At 37.3% G+C, this 27,281-nt stretch overlaps 1 protein-coding gene across 4 annotated transcripts in view; it reads left to right on the top strand.

The window, feature by feature from the left end:
• Nucleotides 1-26,832, top strand: part of NAA16 (N-alpha-acetyltransferase 16, NatA auxiliary subunit) — a 67,913-nt gene extending 41,081 nt beyond the window's left edge. For 2 of the 4 annotated variants that reach the window (XM_009557777.2, XM_054058208.1), the window contains 11 exons: nt 13,788-13,860; nt 14,085-14,254; nt 14,574-14,726; nt 16,671-16,799; nt 17,374-17,587; nt 19,616-19,809; nt 20,607-20,715; nt 21,204-21,302; nt 21,891-22,034; nt 24,698-24,795; nt 25,064-26,832. In XM_009557777.2, coding sequence (XP_009556072.2) covers nt 13,788-13,860; nt 14,085-14,254; nt 14,574-14,726; nt 16,671-16,799; nt 17,374-17,587; nt 19,616-19,809; nt 20,607-20,715; nt 21,204-21,302; nt 21,891-22,034; nt 24,698-24,795; nt 25,064-25,264 — 1,584 coding nt within the window. In that variant the 3' untranslated portion in view covers nt 25,265-26,832. Of the gene's footprint in view, nt 1-2,156; nt 2,325-13,787; nt 13,861-14,084; nt 14,255-14,573; nt 14,727-16,670; nt 16,800-17,373; nt 17,588-19,615; nt 19,810-20,606; nt 20,716-21,203; nt 21,303-21,890; nt 22,035-24,697; nt 24,796-25,063 lie in introns of those variants that run through there. The other 2 variants (XR_008448460.1, XM_054058222.1) reach the window with 2 other exon arrangements.
• Nucleotides 26,833-27,281: the final 449 nt, after the last annotated feature.

Below are 27,281 nucleotides of genomic sequence, written 5' to 3'. Positions count from 1 at the left end.
ACATTGTGACTGTTACTTATATTCGCTATCCCAGGTGCCTGTTGCCTTCCTGTACTCTACAGTGACAGCTGCTATGGCATACATGTGAGGATAAAATGTCTTTTTACTTTAAAATAACCTGATTTGAGAGGTGATAACAGAAGTCTCGTGATCTGTTGTCATCATCTTGGAGTTTTAATTTACAGAATCACAGAAGTTATCTAAAATCTGCAGCATAAAAGCTCAGGATCTTTGTATTCTCTGTGTTGAAGTTAAGAGTAACAGACAGAATTTATAGGACTTCAGCAGATGATGCTACTTGGAACTGATTCATGAATGTGTGCCGTGCAATTCAATATGGACTATTTAATGCCCTGATTCACGGACAGAGTTGTTCTTATTCCCATTTGTCTGTTCCACCCTTGTCCTTCAGTTGCTACTTTTGCTGAAGGAACAGCACAGGCATTTGAGTACCAGTTTCTGAATCTACATGGCTTTAAATTTGTACTAATTTTGAGGTTTTTTAAATATGTTGTGCTATTTAGTGAAAAGTGCAGCTGCTCAACAAACAATTTCTGCAGTGGTGTTCTCTAAATGATGGTTAGATTAAACATGTGCATATAAAAAGCTATGGCTATCCTCATTTGAAAAATCCTCTCGTGTGACTTAGAAAAATTCACGTTCTATGAGAGATGCTTGTGTGTAGTGGGGCCACTGCTGATAGTGTGTTTTGAAGAACTGTAGTTACTGCTGGGAAAAGTAGTTTCTTCTACTTAAGAACATAACTTAAAACATGTACTGCTTTTAGAGATTTATTAATTTGATTTTCTTCATCTTGCCATAAAGTACTGAACTTCTGTATCATCTGTAAGCATACCATGGAGGTAATATTCATTTTAAAGTGAATTTGTTGTCTTTGATACTTAACTACAGACTAAGTAGTAAGAATTCTATGTGATTAATGAAAATGGTTTCATTCTAAGCAAGTGAGGTGTATAGGAGGATAGTAGGGGAGGCTATAATAAAAGGCAGCTTCATCTTACAGAAGATAACTTCTGGGATTGTGTAGGGTTTTTTTTTACTAACAAGGTCTCCTGCTTTCCTCCAGATCTGCTGAAATGTTGTTTAAACAAAATATGGCTTTACAAAAGATGAATACAGTGGATTTTTTTTACTTATGGTTGATATTTCTAAAATGGTATGGTTTCACTTCTGTGACTTGTGAAGCCTTTCAGAATAACCACTTCAAGTACTGCAGTGTGAATGAAAGGCTTTGAAATGTGACTGTATGTGTGTTTTATTTATGTGCTAAGCAACATGGAGCATTTACAAGGAAAATGTCTCAACACAATACAGTCTGTGTCTACATTAAATACTTTGGTCTGGATGTCTTAATCCTTTCCTCTGGTATAGGAGACTTACTGTCTAGCTGCTGTGCTCTTCCTCTCTTATGCTACAAGTGGTTTTATAGTTTTAATTCTTTGCTTACTGCTTTAGTTTATGAAGCTTGTGATTTAAAAAATGGGTACCAGCAAAGTAGCTGTTCTTGAGTTTCCATAATGTTAAACCTTTGAAGCCTGCTGTAGCACAGAGGCTTGTTAATTTTTTTTTATTAGGCTGCTTTTAGTTTCTAAATAGCAAATATACTTGGCTATTTAAACTACATTTATCACGTTGATATCTTTGTACTTGAATAAAATTCACGCAGTTGACACAATATATATTCAGTCGGGAAGAAGCTCTGGTGTTCTTGGCATATTCAAGAACCGGTGCCTTCTGTTTAGGAGTGCCACTGCATTATGAGTGGTGTTGTTCATGCAAAGTTACAGTTCAGGGTGAATGTAGCTGTGGCTCTAAGCAGAATGTTTCTGCTGGAAGCTAATAACCTAAAATATAAGCAATTGCATGGGATGTAGTAATCGTCACACTCTGTAAGCTGCTGTCTGGATGTATTAGAAATATCTACAAACCTCCTTATTTGTTATTATTCCTTACAACAGAAAGATCTTGAAATGCTGCCCCCTGCCTCCCCCAAAGATATTCTCTTTGTATTTGAGCAATATTCAGAAGTACTCTTTGGTTCTAAATACATGCTGGACTCTATCCATGAGATAAAAATCCAAAGATTGAAGATCTTCAATTAGTCAACATCAAGGTTTGCGTCGATTGTGTTGCAGGTGCGTTGGTCGATTCCATTGGAGCTGGACATTAGTGCACATGTGCCCTTTCTCTGAGTAACTAAACACATGGAGACTGTGAGGAAATACTGGATGAGAGAAAATGTCTGTCTGGAAGAGACGTCAGAAACAACAGTCTCAAAAAAAAGTGTAAGACTACACAGGAAGGTAGGCTGTCTCCAGTGAAGATCTTTCTTTAACCCTTTCAGGAGAGAAGGCATTTTCCTTCCTTGATGTGGAAAGCTAAAGGAACCTAAACCAAGTTGCAACTGTTTTATAGGTAGATACTCTCTGTGAAGTATTGGTGGATTACACGAAGAAGTGAAAAACATTAGTTCTGCTAGGAATCTCTCTAAGTTTTAAGAAGAAATAACTCTTAAGGAAAGCCTTTTGTTTGTACTGACTCAGTTGGAGTTTTAGGAAGAAGTGTTTGAGTTGAAATCCCAGGAGGCAGAAATCCAGTAAGCAGACTTGCTCAGGATCTGGTTAACAGCTAGTACAGTCATAGTTGTATAGCATAGCAGAATGCTATCTTTTGCTGTCTTCAGGAGGAGTAAGGAAACTTCTAAGACAAGTCGAAGAAGGAGAATGGTGAGAAACTTAATTATAGGTAGGTACTGCCAGGATAGGATGCTTCCGCTCCATATTGAGAATGGGTACTGTAAGTGGCTGACAGTTTGGGTCCCTGAGGTGTCATGTAAGCCAAGAGCTGACAGATGGAGCAGCTGACTTATCAACGACTTTTTATCAAGAGAGCTTTTTCAGTCTGAGAGGTATACGTTGGGAAAAACTGCTCCAAATACCCATTTGAAGACCCACAAGAAATGCTTTCAATATCTCTTCTCATAGTTGTGCCTGTGATGCTCTGCTCATATGAAATGACTCATTTTCTTTGTGCAGTCTCCAAACTTGTTCAAAAGTTTTCAAAAAGATGTCACTCATGAAATGAGTGTTGACCACAGTGACATCTTAGAGCATTGATTTGCTCTGAATTTGTATTCCTATGAGTGTCAAAACTTCCAGAACAAACTCATACTGCTGCTGTTTACTAACTTCATTGTGTTAACAGTTTTATGACTGGGATCATTAGGAGTAATAGTAAAACTGGAAAGTCAAGTGCCCCAAGATGAAGAATACTGGGCCACACCAAGTTATTAGTCTTGACACAGTATAATAAAGAGAGGAGCTGTTATCCATACTTCACAGATTTAAAATGGGCATTAAATGTCAAGGCCAAATTCTGCAGGCATTGATCACATAGCACAGCGGTTAAGGTTTCAGGACATTTATCTTCAGAAGCATTCACTGACCTCAGCTGATGTGGAATACTCAGCATGTTAGAAAATCTCATTCTTGGTGTTCTAAAGCAATATGAAAATGAAAGCAAAAATCTGGTTTGTGGGTGTCAGTACTTTCTAGAACATTATCCTATTTCTTAACCATTCCATTTGCTCTCTGGTGTATGTTAAATGAGGCAAGCACTCTTCAGGAAAACATGGGTGACGAAGTAGATTTGCTGTAGGCAGTATACATTTTCGTTGAAACTTCCTTCAGTTTCTGAGGGAAGTTAAGCTTTATATTATGTTGATAACATAGCTAGATGTGTCTTTGAATATGACAAATTAATTAGTCATACTTTTGTTATTTTCTGAATGGAAAGATGGTGCATTTTATGGAGAAGATTTCAGCAATTCTGACAATTCCTGGCAATCCGTTAAGTCCTTGTTTCCAAATCTGGCCAAATCCTACATTTTCCCACCCCAAATAGATGCCCTAGCAGATTGCTTATGAAGATGTTCAGAGTATTGCTTTTAAATTAACTTTTAAGGATTTGTTTTAATATTCAACTGGTTACATTTGAAGCACTTAAAATTAATGTCTGGCTCTTATATTTACAGTTATCCTAATTAAAGTTAGTTTTGTTTAATGTGAGACTAATCTTGTACTTCTAGTACTGTTGCACAGCTCCAGCGGAGCTTGTGCAGCTGTGCTTTCAGTCTATAAACATACTCATGCTAGCTCTTTCTAAAGCAGTGGCCAATTCTTCAGTGAGGGATGTTCTTCTGACTTGTTTGCCATTGTGCTCAAGTTGTCTGCTCTCTCTGCAAAGCTACTGTACGAGCAGCTTTGCCCTGGCTCAGTTCTCTCCTGTAAGAATAGCTTGGAAGTGTAAAGCCTGTTAACATATGAGACAAAATTTTTTCATTGCAGGTGTTCGAGACAAAAGATGGTTGATGCAGTCACGTGTGATTAGAAATGCTGTAGGATTTATTCTAAATTAGAAAACAATTACAATATTTATCAAGTGCTATTTGTACTATAAGCTTTCTAGTTCATTATGCTTGTACATAGCATGCCCTAAAAAAGAAATAACACTGTTTTAGCAGAACAAGTGTGCAAAATACCATGTTACAAGTTACTTCTTGAGTGAAAAATGCAAACTAAACTCATTTCGGCAAGTGGAGGTTAGTGTTTCAAAGACCCTGTGTGGTCATTGATGGTATTGACACTAGAAGAAAGTATCACTTGTTTTGTTTTGGGAGTAGCCATTATTGGTACTTGCAGCAATGGCCAGCAACAGTAATCTTCACTTGCACAATAAGTTGTCATTATCTTGTGTTGCTAAATCAGAGTAGGATTTGATGGTGTATATAGTCAAGTGTGTACAGGTGACAATGCAGCTGTACTGCTCAGGAGTATGTACAGTTTACTAGCAGTGATGTGTATCATAAGGCACAGCTTCAAACCTAATCCAGGGCAAAAAGGACCTCTAAGCTTTCACGTTTTATTCCCCTTTGTTGTAAATACAGTGCAGCAGAGTCAGTGTTTTTTGGCTTCCCAGTCCTTATAAGCTCATAACTCTGGTGAAATTCCTGAGAAATGGCCTGCTTAGCCACCACCTGCTGAGAAATGCTGAAGTTAGTGACCAACTGTGTTCCCACATCTTTATAGAAAAGTAAATAATAAAAATTTTCTACTAGCTGGGTGGAGAGGGCCAGTTGCAAGCTGACTGGAAAGGTGTTTTTACATGTACTTGAAGTTGGCTGTAGAATACCTAAGTTTATGCTGAAAGGATGTAAAAGAGTCTACAGCTGGTTGGTGAGCTAGATCTGAATGAAAACCCACTGGGATTGAGGTTTCTTGGCAGTTGATTCATTTAGGTCAATGTGTGGAACTTCTCTTTAGTTGTGTCTTTTACTGCAAGTTAGATTTTTTTTTTCTCTTGCCCTGTGGCTGAGCAGATGCACAGTGATTTTCTTGAGGGAGTGGGGGTGCGCATTGGTGGCTCACTTGAATAAATTTAAAAATAGAGATGCACCTGCATTTGAACTGCTGTTAGTTCAAAGCAATGCTTTCACTGGGTGTTAAACAAAATAGTAAAGCTTCTTACAGAAACAAACTTGGCAACTGTATATGCCAGTTATATATGAAATTTAAGGAGATGTGTGTTAAGTAGAAAGCTGATTATCATGTTTTCCTGTTTCTGCTTTCATGGCATAAGGTGATAATATAATTTCTAATTGATGGTGATTTTTATTGCATGCAGATGTTGGCCATATACTAAATTGTAAGCAATGGAAATTCTCTGTATGAGGCTGAAAAGCCTTTCACAATTGGAGTAATTTATTTGAATAGTCCCTATGGACTTCTTCTGTCATTCGTACCTCATTGGATGGGGTAAATCTGTATCAGCTATATAACAAGTTGTGGAGCAGAACCTTCTCAGGTAAGAGTGAGGAAGTTATGAGTAAGTCAGTTTACAGCTTTCTTGACTGAATATTTCCATTTTTGCTCATTTGCGTACTCTATACCTTTTCCTTTTTACCATCATCGATCTGAGTGTCGATATCTTAGTTTTCAAAGTAGCTAGATGGGACTTATTAATAATGTAAGAACAATGTTTTGAAACCAATAAAATCAAACAGGGTGAGCCCTGCTGATGAGGGTTTTTTTGGTTCATCTGTGAACTGTGTAAGCTTAATGTTGTGATCTTAGATACTCTTTTAGTGAAATCTATAGTGAGAGATAGGAGATGGAACTTCTTTAGGTGACTTTCCATACACACTTTCCTGTGCGGATACACTGGAAGAGCCTGAACTCAGACCTTTTGTGCAGTGCAAGTGTGCCAGCTGGCTCATGTGCTTGGTATATGCTCTGTGCATCTTGATTCATGCCAGTCACCTCTGAGCTACAGATGAAGATGCTTCTTGTCTTTGTTATGCTGTAGTAAAACCTTCTTTCTAATGTGTAGCTGCCCTTTCCCCTCATCGCCCTTTTTACCCAATGTGGTTAATTGAATTTTTGAGAATTTTCTTTTTGAGTCTGTTGGTAGCTTCTTTATTTGAAACGTCCTTCTCATCAGTATTTTCATCCAGAAAGGTACAGTCAGAGTGTCCTGGATTTGAAATACTGTTAATCATGTGATGGGACTGTGCACGATTCATAAATATTTTTTAAGGCCTGAAAGTTCGCATTTAAGCATCTGCATTTGTAGAGTTGAGGATTTCAGGCTGCAAATTTACCATGTGTGCAGAGCTTAAGTTGCTCTGAATCCAGGATCTGCCTGTATGGTGTCACTAGGGACCTAGAGAAGTGAGTGTAAGTTCCTTGCCAAGCTGTATGTTTGTCTCATCCATCACCAGTAGTCAAGTAACCATTTGCAGGGAGGCTGTGAAGGTGCCTCTGTGAGCATAGGGAGTTTTGAAACAGAATTGTTGAATAAATACTAATTTAGAGCATGTTCCTGTTCGTGTCACCATTATACTGGAGTTTTTTTAGTGCTTAGTTGTTTCTGGGGAAGGTTCTGTTACAGTGGGTGTGGGGAGCATAGCATCAAAAGAAAAGCAAGGAACCAAGTATTTATAGTGTTATGCTTCATTACTTTGTAGGTTTGGCTCCCCAGCTTTCAGCTCCGTGTTGGCTGGTTTTGTGTGCATTTGTGAATGATTACTACTGTCTCAGAAATGGACTGATAATGGAGACAGCTCCAGAAGGGGGGTGGTTTAGTATGATTATTGCATGCCACAGACCAGCTGCAAGACCTGTTCAAAATGCTGTTATCAAAGGCCTTCTCCAGAACACTGAGCCAGCAGCTGCTTTCTCTTCTTTCTGTCTTAACTTATTTACTCCTAATTTCTTAAATATTTTCTAGGGTCATCGATAACTGCTTCTGCACATTGTGAGCATCTTCTTATCTCTCTTAGATAACATCTCATTGTAGTGAAGACTTCCAGTATTGATGTAGTACTTTTATGGACTTGTTCTATTGTGGCTTCTGTATTTCCCACGAGGCGTTTAAAATAATGCTTCAGGGTGTGTCCTGGATACTTCTTTCTGTCTTCGGAAAGATACACTTAATAATTGTCTGGAAGGTCTTTAATGTCAACATGCTTTTCTTCTGGCCTAAGGAAAACACTTTGCCAGGGCTGCTGTTGAAATGCTTAGTTTGTTATGCAATCTTTAGGTTTCCCATCTTTTTTTTATATGATGATGACAGTTTTGAAGTTGCATAACAGCAATTTCCTTTGTCTACTCTGTAGCAAAACAATTTGCAAGTGGTTTCTAGGTGTTTCCAAAAGCAGAGTTAGTTTACAGTTTCTCTCGCAGACATAAGGCTTCTTACCAAGTCTAGTGGATGCCTCTTCTGTGCTGGAAAAATGGTGTCATAAGCTCAACTACACCCCATTCTCCTGAATAAAGAACACTATCCTCAGGGAACCTCAAAGCTTTGTTCAAGTACCACTACTTACAATGCTGGTGGTGGGAAATGCTGTCAGAATTCAGTTGTATTTTGGGATGAAAACCAAGGAATTGATTTATTCAGCTTTGAGACATACTTTTCTGCTATTAAAGTGGGAATTTTGCATCTCTAGGAGTTGGTTTTTCAATCAAGTGCTCATCTGATTCAGAGAAGTTTGATTTGTTGATGGCAAATCATATAGTGCTTTGGGATCAGTTTTTGTGGCCTGCAGGGCAGCTGTTGCCAGCACAGTGCGCATTACCTGCAAGAAACACGTTTTCTTCAGGAAAAAAAATGGAGAATTCTCTTATTGAAGAAGAAATGTTGTTCAGTTCCAGGTTTCAAGGACAGATAGCATAACCTTTCTTTTAAGGGCAAGAGCAAATTGTCTTCTCTTTCTTTCCTGTATGCATCCTTTCACTTAAGCGAAAATGCAATGTACAGAAATATTGCCTTTTCAGGCTGTTTTTTGCAGTTCTCCCACTCTAGATCTTCAGGACGAGGTGAGAAAGCGAACTTCCCAGTGGTGAAGACCACCTGTGTTGACTCTTTGAATCATAAGAAGATGCAGCTGTCTGACACCTGAGACAAACTGTCAGACTGCAGAACTGAGAACTTCTGTTGTAGGAAACATGCTGTTTCACTTACAGTGCAGAAGACCTTCATCCTCTGGAAGATGAGCAAGTTCACAAAGGATATTCCCTTCCACTTGCTGGTTTTCCACTCTTTTTCTGGTCCTTCTGCAGTAGACATCTTTTCCTAGAACAGTAGAAGTGCTGTATCAGTGCAAGAGAAGATGTTTCTGTGAAATTACTCCCTTATTTTCAAGAAGGGAGGAAAAGCTTGGCAGCAACCCACTGCCCTCCTTAGGAAGGGCTACAGTTGTCTATCTGCAAACTGAAGGTCAGAAAGGTAATGCTTCATGGAACAACTGCCTCTGAAATGAAGGGAATGCCTGTATAGGCTATGTCTGAGCTGAAATACTGTTAGTTAACAGCCTGGAAATTCAAATACTGTTTGGAAGATGCCTTCTCAGTAATACCAAGGCAGGCCTAGTTCCTGGATGTTAGAAATCATTCCTGCAACTGAAGGTTTAATGCACTGCTTCAGGATTGGGTGTGTCAAAGGAGGATTGGGAGGGGGGAGCCAAGCCTATGTTTGTGTAGATGGGGAATAAGAAGCAGAAGCACTTTGATCTCTTTGGGGTTTTCTGGTCTGAGTACTGATACTAGATGGCTTTTGAATATAGAATGATCGTCCTTAATTCAAGAGCTTGCGGAGAGAGAAATTTCACAAGAATCTCACCTGCTCGGACTCATCTATTTAACTTTTTTATATCTGTCTGCTGCAATTACTGAGAAGTAATACCCTGAAGTTTTAAGAGAAGCCTCATTGAGTCATCTACTGGAAGGTGAAGAACCATTGGCTCTTTTTATTTCTCCAGCCCTTTGTGGAAGATTAGGAAAGGGATTAGCCAGACTGTCCCCACGTGGAAAAACCTACAATTCTGTCATTAGGCTAAGGCACTGAAATTTCAGAAACTTGTAAAGATTTGACACTGAGGCAAAGTTGGGTTGTTTTCTGAGACAGCAGCACCGTCTTTTTAAAGACATGAGTTAGTGTTTTGGTTGCAGTGGACTGTGCAGCTGCTAGAAGGAGAAGAAAAAGTCTCGTTACAGTAACTGAACAATTGAAACTATTCTGGATGCAGTACAGAACTGTGAATAGCTTGTCTTTAACATTTCAGGTGAAAAAAAACCCAAACAAAAAAACCACAACGTGCAAATAGCTTCTGGTATATGAGGCATTCCATAAGGAAACAGTCAAGGTAAAATCTGAAGAGTCAGTCTCCTACTGTGTGGTAATTCCCAGAAGTGATCGATTTGATGTATGATCGTGATGGGCCATTTTATTGATTTAAATGTCACTCTACACATATTTGTACCAAGTAATGTGCAATCTTGTGCCTGTCTACTGTCTTTTTACTCTTCCCCCCTTTTTTTATATCCTTATCATTGCTGGTAGTGTGCAAGGCAAGGGAACAACACCCTAGCCTGTGTCTCAGTAGTGTAAATATGTATTAATTTTGTAACAGTTAAATCTTCTTTATAAAAACGCATACTAGAGCAAATCTTTCTAAAGTGTAAGCAATAGTAAGACAATGTAAACAATAACTTTCCCTTAGGCTGTCCCTTAGAAAAGAGGGGACACAAAACATTTTTCAGTACAATCAGGTAAGTAAAAACTAATGCTTGCAGGAAAATAACTCAGTTGGGGTTCAAGTGACTTGTGTTCCTGTTGCTTTCAAATTAAAATGATATTAAAATGTATATATATAGTATTTACTCCTATACTCTATATAGAAAGTTTCTCTTTCTCAGATACTGATTTTAAGGCATTTGCTCTAAGTTTATTTATGAAGCCAGCTTTTCCAATGGAAATAAACTACGCAGAAATTGAAAGAAAGACCTTTGTGGAGCCTTTGCTTCGTGTAGTACAGAATGTGGAGGATGCTTTCTTAACTTCTAAAATTATTGCACTTTACGAATCTGCACTGGTTTGAGCACATGTAATTTTAACCTTTATGTACAGTACAGGAGGAAATACGAGATCTCTTCTGTATTAACAGGGAAGGCTAAAGCCTATTTCCCCCTTTTGGATTCATGCTGCTTTTGCTTGTTGTTCTTTTCTAATGAAATTAAAATTGTAGGTGGTGACCTGTGAAAAGATTTGAGGTTGAAATTTAGTTATGTAAGAGGCTTCTGAAACTGTTTGGCCCCAGTTCTGGAACAGACTCTATTCTTGTCGTAGTAAAACCTGAGATTTCTTGATGACTTCAGTTCTGCTTTTGTAATACCTTAAGCTTTTTCAGATCCATGGCAAGGGAATAATTGTTTTGGGTTTTTTTTCCTAGAACAGTACTGTTTGAAGTTATTATAACTCATTCTCAGTATCCTGGTATTTCCAGATGCCTCCACTTGATTTTTAGAAATTGTAAAATGATCTCCATGAAGAATGCTGTAGCATTTAGGAATGGCAAAATATTATTGCCTTTAAGACGGCAGTGGTGGCTCTAAAATACAGGTAATAGATGATAATAATTCTAAGAAACAGATTTTACTACTAAATCTGCAGCTAATTTGGACACACAAATTAGGCTTTATGTTTCCAGATTTTTTTCCTGAAGCAGCACATGAACCTGGAATTATTTTCTTAAATTACTAGCAGGAGACTGAAGCATAAGCATAAAAAAGGGAGAAAAGTTTCTGAGTAGTCGTGAGAAACTAAGATGCCATCATTTTCATTAAGAAAGTCTGCAATAACATAACTATCTGATTTGCATTATTTCTGTAGCTGCTGCTTTCACCAAATACTTGTTTCCAAAGGTATTATTCAAAGTAGTTTTCAGAATGATATTTCTATGTAGTTTCTTGGACTGTTGAAGCCAAAACCACTGCAGAGTTCTAATTTGGAAGAACTTAGCATCTTTTAAAACACTGTGCAGTTAGGTATTCTCCGTTACCTCAAGATGAGGATTTTATTTCACTGTTGCTTTAAGCAGGTTGAAGGCCCTCTTGCAGGGAAGAGAGACTGTCTTACTGCCTCACTGCCCCAGGTTTGTCCACTGCCAGCTCCCCTGATGATGGAATTGGCAACTGGGCATCTGTACACTGAGGTGGAGCAGGGAGTAAATCACTTCTAACCCTGGTTACAGCCACTAGCCCTGACCCGAAACAAGGACCAGGCACCAGTCAAAAGATGGTGGCACCATTCTTTCTGGTGGTAGCATGATTTTGTCTGCCTGTGAAGCTGTACTCCAAGTGTGCAGTAGTGGAAAAAAATTGTGTAGAGTTTGGTGATGGGGGTGTACATTTGTTAAAGAAATGAAGGGATCTTTCTCCATTTACATGCTCTTCACTTGGAGCCTAGCGAAGCTGCCTGGTCTCAAAGGAATTTTAGTTTACTAACAGCCAAGTGAGAATAACTTGGGGAATACTTTGAAGTTGCAGTGAAAAGCAGCAAGGAAATAACACTTTGTTGCACATCCATACTGCAAGCCTGCTACCTGAAGCAGGTGCTCAACTTCTGCGTTTTAAACTTTGGAGAAGAATATCTTCAAGATTTCGGTGGTTGTTGAAGGTTTCTTTCAGTAAATGAATGTCTGAGGCCAGAGAACAGCTTAGTGCATTTGTTTGCCTTTCGCTGTTTACTTATGACTTCTTTACATTCCTTCATCACTTTGTAGTTATTTGAAGTCTAGTAACATTTTGTTATATTTGATGAGATTTTGCTTCCAGAAACAATTTCTTATGAGATTTGTCCAGAGCTTTCTAGAATGTATGGGTGTTTGCACACCTTATTACACTTGTAAGACATTTATACTGGCTGCATACGACTTGGGCATGTGGCCTTCTCTGCTCTCCTTGAAACACTGTTTGGTGTTTCTTTCTTATTGTACTGATTTAGGTAAAAAAAAGTAGTATTCTTCAAACTGGATGCTTTGATCTTCTAGAACATGGTTTATTCCCTTCCCTTCTTTTCCCAAGGTGTATCTTGAAGTGGATACATGCTTTGTCAAATCCTGCTTTTTTCAAATTTGCCATCTCTCAGCGGTCGGGACTGTTTACAAAAGCTTGTAGTGATAGGACAAGGGGGAATGGGTATAAACTGGAAAGGGGCAGATTTAGACTAGACGCAAGGAGGAATTTCTTCACTATGAGAATGGTGAAGCACTGGCACAGGTTGCCCAGGGAAGTTGTGGCTGCCCCATCCCTGGAGGTGTTCAAGGCCTGGCTGGATGGGGCCTTGGGCAGCCTGATCTGGTGGGAGGTGACCCTCCTATGGCAGTGGGGTTGAACTGGATAATCTTTAAGGTCCCATCCAACCCAAAACAATCTATGATTGATTCTATTCTGTTGGGTTTTTTTTATTTTACTCTTGCAACCAACTTTTTTATGTGTAGGGTCAGCTTAAGTTTAACCATTGAAGATTTAGGTTTTTACCAATTATAAGTTTCAACTGGTGGATGTAGTCATTATCTTGCTGTACTTACAGTCAGATCTTGCTTTTGCAATCCCTTCTGTGTTTTGGGTATTTATCCAGAGAACACTTTTCTTTCTTCAGTGTTGCTCTTGTTTTCTTAAGTGGCTTGTTACTTGCTGGATAGGGCAGGAATGTTTAGAACAAAGCTACAAAACAGGCTGAGCATTTAATGAAATGCCACGGACTTGGTATTGGAGTAGTCCTTTGTCATGAAATGCACTGGTACTAATATGTGTATTGTCAATGTCAAATTTGTATAGAGCGGGTTTAGAACTGCATAGGTGAATATTGAATCTTCTACCCTGGAATGACTGTTGTTGACAAGGTCAAATTTCAGAAAGTATTAGCCTTCGGAAAAAGATGCCCGGCAACAATACATTTTTTAACAACAAGAAGGAAATGTTTAATAGTGTGTGTCAGCCTCCCAGAAAACATTGGAAGCCTCTTCTATATGGTCATTGTTATGGGAATTTCACACAGAGTCTTTTCCAAAGCACCTTTCTTCAGTTGGTTTAGTTTGGACACTTAAAAACTAATGGCATAAGTAAACAAATTAAATTCCAAAATACGACTTTAAAAGGATGCTTATAAAATATACTGGATTACTTTCTGCTATAAGCTGCAAAAGACTATACCTCTTTCCCTGCTGTATCACCAGTTAAAATAGGAGATCAAAGGTAGCTTGAAAAAGGTGAAGTAAACGATAGGAGGATACATCCATTTTTTTGCAAATGAAGTAATTATTTTAGCATAGTTTCTCTAATTTTGCTCAAGTATTTTTTCATTGTGTTAATTTATGTAAAGATAATAGTAAAGCATCACTTAAGTTAAGCTTTTATTGTATGCAGGTTTCTACAATTCAAGAACTTGTTACTGATTATGAAACATCTTTGAAAACTTGTGACCTTTTTAGTACAAGTGGTAAGTTTCTGTGTTCTTCTATTAATTACACTGTTATTACTGTCTATGGCAGTTATCAAGAACTGTTTAAGTGCCAGTACTTTTTGCAAGAGACTTGTAGTAACTTTTAGTAAATGACTGCATTACAGCAAATATTTGTTGGAATTTCCAAGCTTTGTTTTGTGTTTGGTTTTAGTATTTGGTCTTCAGCCTTACTGGTTACTGTAACTTCCATTTTGTTGCAGAAAATGGAGAGAAAGAGCCCCCAACCACGCTGCTTTGGGTTCGGTATTTCCTGGCACAGCACTTTGACAAACTGGGGCAGTGTTCTTTGGCCTTGGATTACATTAATGCTGCAATTGCAAGCACTCCAACATTAATAGAACTGTTCTATTTAAAAGCAAAGATTTACAAGGTAAAAAGTGGACTTGGACACATAGAGTACCTAGTTCATTTAAAAAAAATGATGTGAATGTTTGGATAGTATTTCAGTTAGCGGTGATTATGGGCCTTGTTTTTCATGTGAGATTTTTTTGGCCACTGTTCTGTCAGGAAGAAAATGAAAACCCTTGTGGATTTGCAAAGCAAGTCACAATTTAAAATACCTGGGGATAGGGAGAGGGAACAATAATAGTGCCTTTTGTAATTTCTGATTGAGCAACCTGTAACTGTAGGTTTCAGGAGTTGGTTGATAGCAGACCTATACTGAAAGTTAACTAATTTCTCCCTAACAGCATGTAGGTAACCTCAAGGAAGCTGCCAAATGGATGGATGAAGCACAGTCTTTGGACACTGCAGACAGATTTATCAATTCTAAATGTGCTAAATACATGCTGCGAGCGAATATGGTGAAGGATGCAGAGGAAATGTGCTCTAAATTCACGAGGGTAAGTGTATGGCTTCAATGAGGAGAGGGTTTTCTTGCCTCTGGCAGTTTACTTCTCACTCATGTAGCTTTTGAACAAAATAAAAGAAAATACAAAATAGAAGAAAATGTTTTCTTACTGTCTTTTTTTAAATTATTTTTAAGATAATGCTCTTACACTTATTAGTAAATAATTATATGGACTCATAGAGTGGTTTTGATTAGAAAGGGCCTTTTAAAGATGCTTTGGTTCACCCTGCACCTGCTGTGGGCAGGGAGATCTTCTACTAAACCAGGCTGCTCAAAACCCAGTCTGACCTGACCTTGAATGCTTCCAGTGATGGGGCAGCCATAATTTCTCTAGGCAGCCTGTGACAGTGTCTCACCATCCTCACAGTGAAGAATTTCTTCCTTCTGTCCAATCTAAACCTACGCTCTTTTAGTTCAAAACTTTTATCCTTCGTCCTGTCACTTCAGTCCTTGGGGAAATGTTTCTTTCTCTTCCCTATAAGCCATCTTTATTTATTGAGAAGCCACAATAAGGTCTTTCTGGAGCCTTTTCCTCTCCAGGCTGAACAACTCCAACTCTCTCAACCTGTCCTCATAGGAGAGGTGCTCCATCCCTCTGATTTGTCATAGCCCTCCTCTGGACCTGCTCTAACAGGTCCGTGTCTCTCTTGTGCTAAGGGCCCCAGAGCCGGACACACTGCTTCAATAAACACTGGAAAAAATGGTTGTTCAAAGGGGTAGTTGTGCAGAAGTACTTTTATTGCCATACTTCCAAGTACCTCTCTCGAAATGCATCTGATACGTATCTTGTTTGCAAACCATGTTGCCCAGTAATACCGTCTGAGCTAACTGCACAGGAATATGCGCTATGTTCATTATGTAGCATTAGCATAAATTAATTTGGACTTGAATGTTTCATTCCTTTAGTACTATAGACAAAAATTTTGCTAAAGCAGATCCTATCTTTAAAAGATGGGTTTAGCACTTAGAAGTCTATATTTGACACAGAACAAAATTTACATTCGTGAAGACCGGATTTCTGAATTATTTATGTAACCAAATGTCAAGACAACTACTTGGTGGAATTTCTGGAGCACATAAATGAACTGGGCTCCTTAATTCACCCTAATTTTAGGTATGAGAACACTTGGAAGTGAATCTTAGCTTTCTAGATACTTCCAGACTGAAAATTTGATTACTAAAATGCATCATGTGTGTTTGTCGGAAGTGTTAGAGCAAGAAATAGAGAACTCTAGCACACATATATGTGTAAGATAGGATAAATCTGATCTCAAATAATGTTTTGAGTTGGCCTGGGATTTCTTTCTAGTATAAAGATTGTTCTGAAAATTTGGTGGCTAGTACTCGTGGTATGTGGAACATATGTCCAGTTGGTTTAATTTTGATGTAGAGCGTTGAAACTATAAAGAATAAATACTAGGAATTTTTTTTTTTGAAGTATGAAGCATAAATCTAACCAAATTGATATAGACTAACAAGTTCTAAGAAACTTATTATTCATACTACATGATAAAGAAGTAAATATTTTGGTGGATTTTTAGACTAGTAGATGCCACTGGCCTGATGAGGGATAAAAAACCAATGAAAACTATTTTCCGAACTTGAAGAATTTTGAAAAGCGTTGTTTTCTGTCCCAAAATTGTAGAATTTAAGGCCGTGTTTACAAGCATGGGTTAATCTTAAAAATCTGTTGAGACACTAACATTTTTCAGATAATTATTTTCTTAACATCATTTAAATCTATTCCTTTTTGTCTTGGGGAGCATAGGTATCACAAGTATTATTTTTGGTCACCGTGTGGTTATATCCATTTTCTGTTGTATTCCAAGTAGTTGAAGGATTGATTGTTTCCTACGAATGGCCTGAAGCCAGCCGAAGTTGAAAGAAGCAGCTGGTAAATCATAATAGCAAAAAGTGACAATGGCTCTTATTTCAGGAAGGAACTTCTGCTATGGAAAACCTAAACGAAATGCAGTGTATGTGGTTCCAGACAGAATGTGCAGCGGCTTATCAAAGACTAGGGAAGTATGGTGATGCCTTGAAAAAATGCCACGAAGTAGAAAGGGTAAGTAGGTGCAAACCACCAGCAACTTCTTTCCCAGTATTTCTCCCACATTAATGAAGATATTTGCAGATGTAATCAGCATGGTTTTCTTTGCACGTGAAGTTTCTAGTATAAGGGTTTTTAAAAATGGTTTCATACTTGACAATTTGTTGTAATAGATAAGTTGTCATCCCTAGCTGTTATATGAAAAATATTTATTTAAGGTGAAAAGGATTCAATATACAGTACCGTGTCTCCTAACTATACAACTATTAGTACATTAACTTTATGCTGCATTTAGCCACTTGTGTTTTTAATCGGAACGGTTACATTTCAGTTGGCTTTTAAAGAGCACCCAAGTTGTCAAACAGTCACTCTAGTATTTTATTAACAAAATGAGGTTTTCCTGGTTGGTTTTTTTTTTCCTACTGACAAGTTCTCTTGGACAGTCAGTATTTATAAGGATGTTTCTATGCCTGTTAAGTATTACCTGTAAATAAATCGGTTGTAACTTTATTTACCTCCATCTGATTAAAAAAAATAGACTAAGCAGGGGAATTGCATAAGAGTTGTGTTGTTTCTTCTTTTCTTGAAGCATTTTTTTGAGATAACAGATGATCAATTTGACTTCCACACATACTGCATGAGAAAGATGACTCTTCGTGCCTATGTAGACCTTTTGAGATTAGAAGATGTGCTCAGGAAACATGCCTTCTACTTCAAGGCTGCTCGAGCAGCAATTGAAATCTACTTGAAGCTCCATGATAATCCTCTTGCCAATGAAAGCAAAGAACAAGAAGTGAATTCAGGTATCTAGACCATAATGGAGGCCCATATGTGTATGACACATAAGAGCTTATTAAGCTAAGTTAGTTATGTGCTTTAGAATAAATGAGTTGTAACACGCACAAGTTTTTCCTCTGTTCTGTCATAGGTTGATAACTGAAAAGAGGTCATAGATAACAGGCTACAGCTTCCTTCCTCTCTGTTCTGTCATCATATTGTAACACTGGTACATGAATGGACCTCGCTATGGTCAGAGTACTTGGGGAGGAGTGGTGTTTCAGAACTCCAAGGAAAATCAGATTGAGTTTAGCCATTTATCCTCTTAATCAAAAGTTAAATGTCATTAACAGATGAATTGTGAAGCAATGGATAGATTTTATGGGAAAGCAATCTGAATTGTAACAACTTAATTTTCATCTAATATGTTTAATTCAGTACATAGTAATTCTAGTTACTGGACCAAAGAATATATGGGTAAGTGTATATTAGCAAAATGACTACATTTAGGAAATAATTTTAAAATAGCGTTAAAAGGAAAACAGACGTTCTAAGGAAACGAGTGGGGTGTGGTCTGGATGTGAGGGTGCAATGACAAATGAGTTAGAGGGTTTTTCCTTTAAGATAAGTAGTTGCTTTTCCTTTTGTCAAACTGCAGCTACTGTCAGCACTGCAATGACTGTTGACAGAAGGGGTCAAGTTAATGTCTAGCTCTTCTCAAAGGGAAGAATATTTGATATGGGGGGAAAAAGTTAAACTAAACCACAAATGCTATTTAATATTGTCAATACGATCTTACCTTTCATTCAGAGGTGAATAATAAATTTTTCCCTATCTGCCTACGTATAAGGAAGTACGTACAAAAAGAGGCATATTTCACAGCACAGTTCAACTTGCATTTTTTAACTCTCTAATTACAATTTGTTTCTGTATGCAATTTAAGATTGGTTTATGACGGAGGATCTTGATAGCAATGTGTCATAGGAAGTAAGGTGAAGAAGAGTCTTAAGTAATCATATTAGTTCATTTGCCTGCTGTGCGTTGGGATTCAGTAGGCTTATCCACGTGGGAAGACAGCACTGTATGAATGGGGTAAAAAGAATGCTTGCTTCTCCTTGATTCTCCATCTCAGGATGGTGGCTGGCCCCAGCAGAGAGGCTGTGGTGCTACAGCGACAAAAAAAAAGATGCATTAGTCCCTCAGTAGCCCATCCTTCTGTTCCTTGCTGCATTAGTAGCACAAACCCTGTTCTCAGTGAAGCACCACAAGAGACAGTGGAAGGTATAGTATTATTCTGGCTGAACTAGTCAGGTCAGTGAGGCAGCAGCAAGGGAAAGAGAGGTGAACGGAAAGGCTGAAGGCTCCTCACTTCTGTGTGAAATTGTAGGACACCATGTTTTGTGCGCTCTACTTTTGATGCAACTGTTAAAATCTTCTTGGTTTATCTAAATGCTAGTCCAGTCTAAAATTCAGCAAGCGACCTGAAGAGCCACACGATAGTCCTAATACATACCACAATATTTTATCTTTCCGCACCCCAAACAATATCAATTTCTGCTTGCATCCATTTAGCTATGCCGTGGATTTGCAAAAAATCAATACAATTATCACAGCTGTATATTGTTCAGACACAGGTGAAAGATAAGAACCTTGTTTTAAGATCGAGTGTAAATCAGTCTGGATATTTCTAGTTAGCGTTAGAAGGAAGGTGAGCTACAGTCAATATGGTAGCTTACCGTTACTCTTGAATGCCGTTGTCTGTTTTGTAAGGTAAAACCTGTCATAGGTGCAATAACTTTGTAGTTAACCTCTTAAATAGTTGAGGTTACTGTAACAACTATGTAAGACAAAACATGGAAAATCAAGTGTTGTGTTAAGCTGTAAATTGTAATCCAGCAGTAACGTTGGACTACGTAGTGGTAGACTGGCGAGTATTGATATTTGTGGAAATTGCTGTAAAACTATGTGGCATGTCTGAGTGTTGCTTGAGAGAAACAAGATTTTTCACTAAGTACTCTTAATATAAGTTATCTCTTTGTTACCTTAATCTGTAGAAAATCTCTCAGCCAAAGAATTGAAGAAAATGCTCAGCAAGCAAAGAAGAGCACAGAAGAAAGCAAAACTTGAAGAGGAAAGAAAGCACGCAGAAAGAGAACGACAACAGAAGAATCAAAAGAAAAAGCGAGATGAAGAGGAGGAGGAAACTAGTGGACCCAAGGAAGAGCTAGTTCCTGAAAAACTGGAAAGGGTTAGCATGGTCTTTCATGTTAAATTCATGTGATTATCATTAAAAGCCTATAATGTGATATTACTATCAAGTTATACTAAAAATTTCTTTTATAAAATCATTTTTGCATCCAAAGATACCTCTTCGTAGTCTACCTCTGCTTACACTAAAGCAATATTTTTCTTCTAATAAATCCCAGTTCTATATTAATAATGCTGTTACTTTCTTTGAAGTTTTTTTAACACTAGGCCAACCTTTATTAAAATTGATACTGAAGAGAAAGATGGTTCTTTCCTGAACAACTCTGGTTTTCATGCAGGGAATAGAGTCAAAAATAAGAGAAATGCGATTCCAGTTCACAAAATTTGAAGAGAGGAGCCAGTATTTTTCCAGGCACAAAGAACTATCCCCTTTATCACAGTAACTTAAGAAGTTTAAGCTTGTTGTCCAAGATAGTTGTATTTACTTGTTTCCTAAACTCTAAATTACAACACTGAGGAAAGCACTGTTGACTGAAGGGGTCAAATTCATGTCTAGCTTTGTGCAAAGGGAAGAATATTTGACGTGGGGGAAAGTGTTATACTAAACAAAAAATGCAGTTCAGATTTGGTAATGACATTGCCAACATGAAGTTATGAGTAATGACTTAAATACTCCGGTTCAAATAAAAATGCTGTGGTTCAGTTTAATTCAGAAAGCTATCTACAGTTCACCTTTGGGCTCTGATTATTTAAACGCTTTGAATAACAAAAACTGCCCTTGATGGGTTTTAGTTGACATTTCTTTTAAACTTTAAATTTCTGGTTTTATTACAACAGGTAGAAAATCCATTAGAAGAAGCCATTAAGTTCCTTATACCACTTAAGAATCTTATCGGAGATGACATAGAAACACATTTATTAGCATTTGAAATATACTTTAGAAAAGGTAAAGTACTGCATAATTTCATTTTTGCTTCACAGTGTTAACCCTTCACTTCAGTGTGTGTTATCTGAGTGTAGTATGAAACAGCTTGGAATAGTTGTTCACTTGACTGAAGCTGGGGTTTACATTATAATCCATATTAATAGGAGAAATAGTATTTTGGTTTAGCCACCCTTAAAACAAACGCTAAGAGCAGAATAATTTGAAGTATATACTAATAAATGCTGTATGAGGATATTTACAATTTAATCTTTAATAATCTAGGGGAAAACAAAGCCAAATAATGCCATCTATGCAGTATCGCCAGAGTTCAAGCAGCAGGCATTTCTATTTTTTTAAGAAATTTGAATGGGAAAAAATAAATCTCCTTTCTAGTTCTGTGTAGGCATTGATGCTTCTAATGTTTATACTAGATTTACTAAAGAAAATAGTTGATACAAAGTTGTGTATTCTTAATCTTAGTATGTTTTTGTGTTTTCTCCTTCCCACAGGAAAGTTTCTGTTAATGTTACAGTCTGTCAAAAGAGCTTTTGCTATCAACAGTAATAACCCGTGGCTACACGAGTGCTTGATTAAATTCTCTAAAGCTGGTATGTGTGTAGGAAGTACGTATGTATGTGTAAGATACAGGAAGTTGTATTTGTAGAACATAACTACCTATTTTTGTAATATATAAATACTCTTGAAACACAAGCCAATATGAAGAACAAGAAATAGTTTTTCCATGGTAATACCCAAGAAAACACAGGTGGTGCTATACAGCGTGCTGTCTATGTATTGCATAATAATCCTTCCTCTATTAATCCACCAGGTGGACCCGATAACTCATTTTGGCTCCATTTCACAGACTAGGTATTGCAAAGATCCTTGAAATTCTTAAGTTTTAAAAAGACAAGAGGCAGATATGGAGAGAGATTCTGACTGAAGCAAAGTATGCATTGTGAGCTTGCAACTTTAGGCAGCAGAAAGCTTATGTCACTGAGAGCCCTTTGTGAATGTTTCTTCTATAAATGTGTTGGTGGTGCTTGTGTTGACCTGTAATACTGAAATTTGCGTTTATGTGCCCAAATTTTTTAAAAATGTGAGTTTGAGCTGTGATGTTCATGGTTACACACAGTTTTTTTATAGTTATTTAAATGGCTTTTTTTGTTCTCTCCCTCTTACCTTCTCCCTTCTAGTATCTGACCATAGTAACCTCCCAGAAATTGTGAGCAAGGTCCTCACTCAAGAAATGCAGAAAATCTTTGTTAATAAAAACTTGGAAAGTTTTAATGAAGAATTTCTCAAACACAACTCTACCTCCATTCAGCACCAGCTGTCAGGTTTGTTTAAGATTTTATGCTTTTGAAAAGGAGACGTTTTAAGTGATTCAAGCCCAGGATCTTTATCTGCAATCCATAAGTTGTACATAAATTCCAATACCAGAAATTCACGTGTTCATATTGGCTTTTTCTGTCTGCTTTTGCCATGTTAAAAACTCATTCACATTTTTATTAGATGCATAAGGAACCTGCTTCTTGCCTCCAAAAAGTCTGATCAGACTACCACAGATATTCAAGTATGGAAGCATGGTCATCCCTCCAGTTCCAGCTTCTAGTTGCGAAATGATGAGAAAATATAAACCAATATTTATATTAGAAGCAATGCTTTTTTCCCTGTTTTCTCATTTCATAGCTTTGCCATGTAGCAACAGCACCGATAAAAATTAAACTTGTTACGCTATGTTTGCTTTTCTGCTTTGTGGTCAACAATTAAAACATTGAAATATGACACTCTTATGCTGTTTGTGCAGAAGAGCTACAAGAAGCTGCTGGAGTGAAGTCAAAGGATATTGGAACCATCATGTCTACTGAGTACAGAAATTTTTTGGAGTAAAATTTTGTTAGCTGAAAAGCTGAGAGAACAAAACACCTTTCCAGCAGTTAGGAAACAAAAATAAGTGTAGATTTATCAGGCATTTAAAGTACTTCGAACAGTACTAATCTCACCTAGTTGGTAAAAGTTTCCCAAGGTCTGTCTGGAATCACTGGAGAAAACTTGCTTCAGAGGATTGTTAATCTCTCGCAAGGAAGGTTAGGTGACTTGCCTCTAACTTAGAGGCCATTAAAAGTTCCTCATTTCAGGACAGAATCTTTAGAGGAGTGTTTGCACCCCTTTCCTGTGAGAAGGCTCAAGGTTTGGGAAGTCCCGTACAGATATCTTGGCAGGCAGTTGCTCCTGATTCTAAGATGTGTTCTTCCACTCTTGTTATTGTTAGACATCTAGCTGGATCTTTTTCTACTTACTGATCCTTCATTATTATGGAAAATAACACAGACGTTTTGTCATATTAGTTATACAGGCTAAGACTGTTGTACTTCTGAGTTTAGCTTCACACTGTCTACATCTTTAGTGCCTTTGAGAAGAGGCCAAGGTAGATCACTGGCAGTGATGAGATCCATATTAGAGAGCTGTCGGGGACCCTTTTCAAGTAGGTGAGCATTTGCAGTCAGTGAAAGTGAGGGGCTTAAATGCATAAAAGCTTCATAAATTGAATCAATGGACCTTGGGTTCCACTGATTACTGTGATCCAACAGTCTCCATTTACAGGCAGTGCGAACAAGTGCAGGATTAAAGTTTTAAAGAGAAATCAAGAGAGAACTAACCTTAGACATGTCCTTGGTAGCTTTAGGTGTTCACCTACATGTCAGTCTTCTGTTTATGTCGAAACAGGTTTGAAGTGATTGACGTCTACTGTACAATTTATAGCTTCTTAAATTGTCATCTTTAATTAAAGTTTCAAAATATAAAGGTCTGAAAGACCCAAATCAAGCCTGAGAGTACAAACGTTTCTTATCTCATGTGATTGCTAGTAAAAAACTATATATAGAATTTTAATCCCCTTTCATTTTCTGTACCGTAGTCTCTCTGACTTTAAACAAATGTAACTAGGTTAAGTTTACTAAGTTTTTTTGGCACTGATGACTCAACCCTAAATATAGTCTGTCTAACAGTTTATTTTCTGAACCTTCTGAATACAAAAAGCAGTAGGAACTAGGAAACTTGTTTTAATTAGGAAAACAAGTTTAATAATTGGGGAAATGACTTGAGCGAGAGGAGACAATCACTCAGTGTGTTTTTTAAACTTCTTCAGTGAAATGATTTCTTAAGCTTTTTTTCTTCTTTGTAGTAGATTATGGAGTGAGGTGAGCCTGGACTTTGTATTTGAGAAAAGGAAAGTGTATGAGATGCCTATATGTTCATTAAGATGAGATTTTAAATTAAGGAGGATACAATATGAGGCTCAACCTAGTATTTTGGAGACATGCCCAGACCACTTTTGATAAACCATTTGTGGTCCAAGAGGCTGCGTAGTTGCATTAATACTACATCCATTTTCTTACCAGTGTAGTCCAGTCCAGGCAAAGCACCACATTTGCATTGCACTTTCCTTTCCATTATACTTAAGCCATTTCACTCAGCTCCAAGTTAGCTGCCAGCTTGGCCTTACTTTCTGCTATATGGACATATTCTGGTCTGCATCTATTCTGGACAGTGTTTCACAATTGTTTAGTAACTGTATTGCTTACTGAGCTCCAGCACTTTTCAAAAATGTTCAGAGTATCTCTGAGAAAATGTCTTTTGCTCACATCTGTGCTTGTAGGGTGGATTTCATTTAACCTGCTGATTTGAAAGGCTTAGTTATCGAACATACTCTTTATGTGTATTGCTCAGCTGACAGGTCTTCAGCAAAGTAAGGCATTTCATTTTTCCAGAAGCAGATCTTGGGTGTTGCTCAATCCTTATGCTTCTAATAAATTTCAAAATAGCTTTAGTTTCATTAGTTTTCAGTTATAAATAAGGAAGGCAAGTATGGTTTATTAAAACTCATAAGTGGTCCTAATTCACATTGTTTTTATAAGTTGTCAGATTCCATGTGTCTGTATATGCAATATTGCATTTAGGAACACTGTTATCTCAATGTCACGTTCTTCCTTGTGATAAGGTGCAAAGATGATGTATTTCCTGGACAAATCAAGACAAGAAAAGGCAATTGCTGTTGCTACTAGACTGGATAAAAACATGAGAGACAGAAATGTGAAGGTAAAAGATACAATATTTAAAGCAAAAAATATGTGGAATCTTAAATGTTTGTTTATCTGCAGGATAACTTACGTCCTTCATATATCGTGATAAATTAGTGTTGTGTAAAAGAACAAGGTTTCAGATATTTTCCCTAAGTAACTATAAGATACCTAAATACCAACAGAGAACCTGTATTTGCTCAGATTGGTAACTCTTAACAGTACATCTTTTTAGTAATAAAACGATTGTAAATCACACTTATTAACTATTCCTTTTGTTTCTTTAGACATTAACAAAGGTTTTTGAGGCACTGCTTGATGGCAGTTTTGGAAGTTGCCACACTCAATGTGAAGAATATCAAGCAGCATGTCATAAACTGTTTCCTTTTACGTCTGCCTTTATGCCTGCCACAAATGAGGACGATAGCAACATTGCATCTGTGAATCACACAGCCATTAACCACGATTTGCTGTCTAACGAGATTTGAAGTAGTCTGTACAAGCCCATGTGTGTGTATACCTACATGCACACATGTGTACAAAACTCTGACTCTCATTACATGCTGGCTGGATACGGATCAGGGTTACTTTTCCAGGTTGTATTTTAATATCTTTAACAGATATAAAACATATTTGGATAGTTAAATGAGATGTAGTATGCTATTAGTTATTTTTTCTCCCAACAAAAACTGCCAATATTTATGTAAACATTATCTTTAATCAGCATTTTTCATGTTTATACTTGTACAGTTTTAAGTCTTTTAATAATCCATCAGCCCTTCCTCATAAAAAATATGGATGTTAAAGACTGCTTTCACGTAAGTGTTGTTACATATACAGATAAATGTGATCATATCTTGTTAATAAATTATCATTTGAGAGTTTTTAGCAGATTAAGACTGAAGTGCTGCTTGAATTGCCCTCTTCATCTTTTACTCTTCTTTAGGGGTTGTTTTCTGTTTGTTTTTTTGAGGGGTTGGGTTTTTTTTTTTTTTAAATCTTGTTTTTATCTTTGGTCTGTTTGGTTTCTTTTGAAGCACAGTGACAATGAAAGGATTGGGGGGTTGCATGTTTTTGTCAGGTGTGTCTCTTAGACAGAGCTGGTGTTGATGGATGTGAAGATTAGGTTTGTGGTTAAAAAAAAAAAAAACAACAGGCTTTTTGAAAACTGTTCTACCTTGAGTTCCATAGCTATTGTTTCTTTAAGTTTACAGTCAGTTTAACATATTTAAGTTTGAATATCCTGAAGCAATTCCCTGTGAAAACCTAATGAATTTGAAACTGATGTTTGTTCTTTGTTTCATCTTCCCTTTCCTCCTCATCCTTCTGGTTTCTCCCCATCTGTTCATGTGTTGACACTTAAGTTGAAAAAGCTGCTCCAATTTTGGGCGAACGCAGAAGGTACAGTGATGGGGAATACAGTTCTTTTCTACTTCATAAAAATTTACTGTTAAGTTCACTGTATTACCTCAATTGAAAGTCTTAGTTGTCCACTTATGGCCAATACTCCAGTACTTCTCATGCCTAAATTGTTGCTTCAGGTGCTGCAAAGCCAATAGTATCTAAGAATTAGATTTAAAAACTATTTAAGGGAGCGGAAAGAGGCTGACTACAAATCACAATGAACCTTCTTATTTTATATTCTGATAAATTAACAGATATACAACACATCAAAACAGAACTCCAAATTTAATATAACTATTTAAAGCATAGTATTGCTGGACAGAATAACTACATATGACAGCTTTACACTCTATAAGAACTGCTATTGAAACATAACAATACTGTGGCTTGTACAGAGAATCTGTTTTCTGGAAACCGTAATGGTGTCATTCAATCTTGGTTTGTTTTTATTTCGCTGCAATGTAAATAATTTCAGTAATATTAACTAGCCCCTCAAAGGCAGATATAATTTCACAGAGAGGGGATTTTAAGACAAATAAACTCTTCTAATTAAAGTTCTCCTCTGTGTCATCTGTTCAGATTCAAAATTGTTGAATGGAAAACTCACTGTAAAATATTGCCAACATATGTTATGCTATAATAAATTATTTTGTACACACTTGCCTTTGGTTTGGAATTTTTGTGTATATGGACATCAAACTTCAGCCCATCACAGTCTTTAGGGTGTTTTTCCATTCAGTTGCCCATTCACTGGTTTAATGCAAATCTAAGTAGCTGAGGAAAACAAATCACTGTATTTAACACACTGAGATGTGCATCTCTGTAGATAGTAATGTACTGCCCTGAGAAATACAATGAGATGTTTTTGTCTTATGTACTTACCTTATGCCATTTGCTGTGGAACAACTTGCTCAAAAATGTCTCAGGCACAGAGAGGTAGTTGACCGTAATGGAGTTGTTTTGGCTCAGCTGTACCCTAGAAGCACTTCATCAACCCACATAAAGTGAAGACATTCAGCGCTAAGGTGGTCATCTTTTATACTATATGACACCCTGGTAGAGATTTAATCCAGGCTTTCAGAGGAAGCTGCAGCACTGCAG

Source organism: Cuculus canorus, chromosome 1 (genome assembly GCF_017976375.1).
Source record: "Cuculus canorus isolate bCucCan1 chromosome 1, bCucCan1.pri, whole genome shotgun sequence".
NCBI lineage: Eukaryota > Metazoa > Chordata > Aves > Cuculiformes > Cuculidae > Cuculus > Cuculus canorus.
Note: the sequence above shows the minus strand (reverse complement) of the source record. Positions and strands in the feature narration are given on the sequence as shown.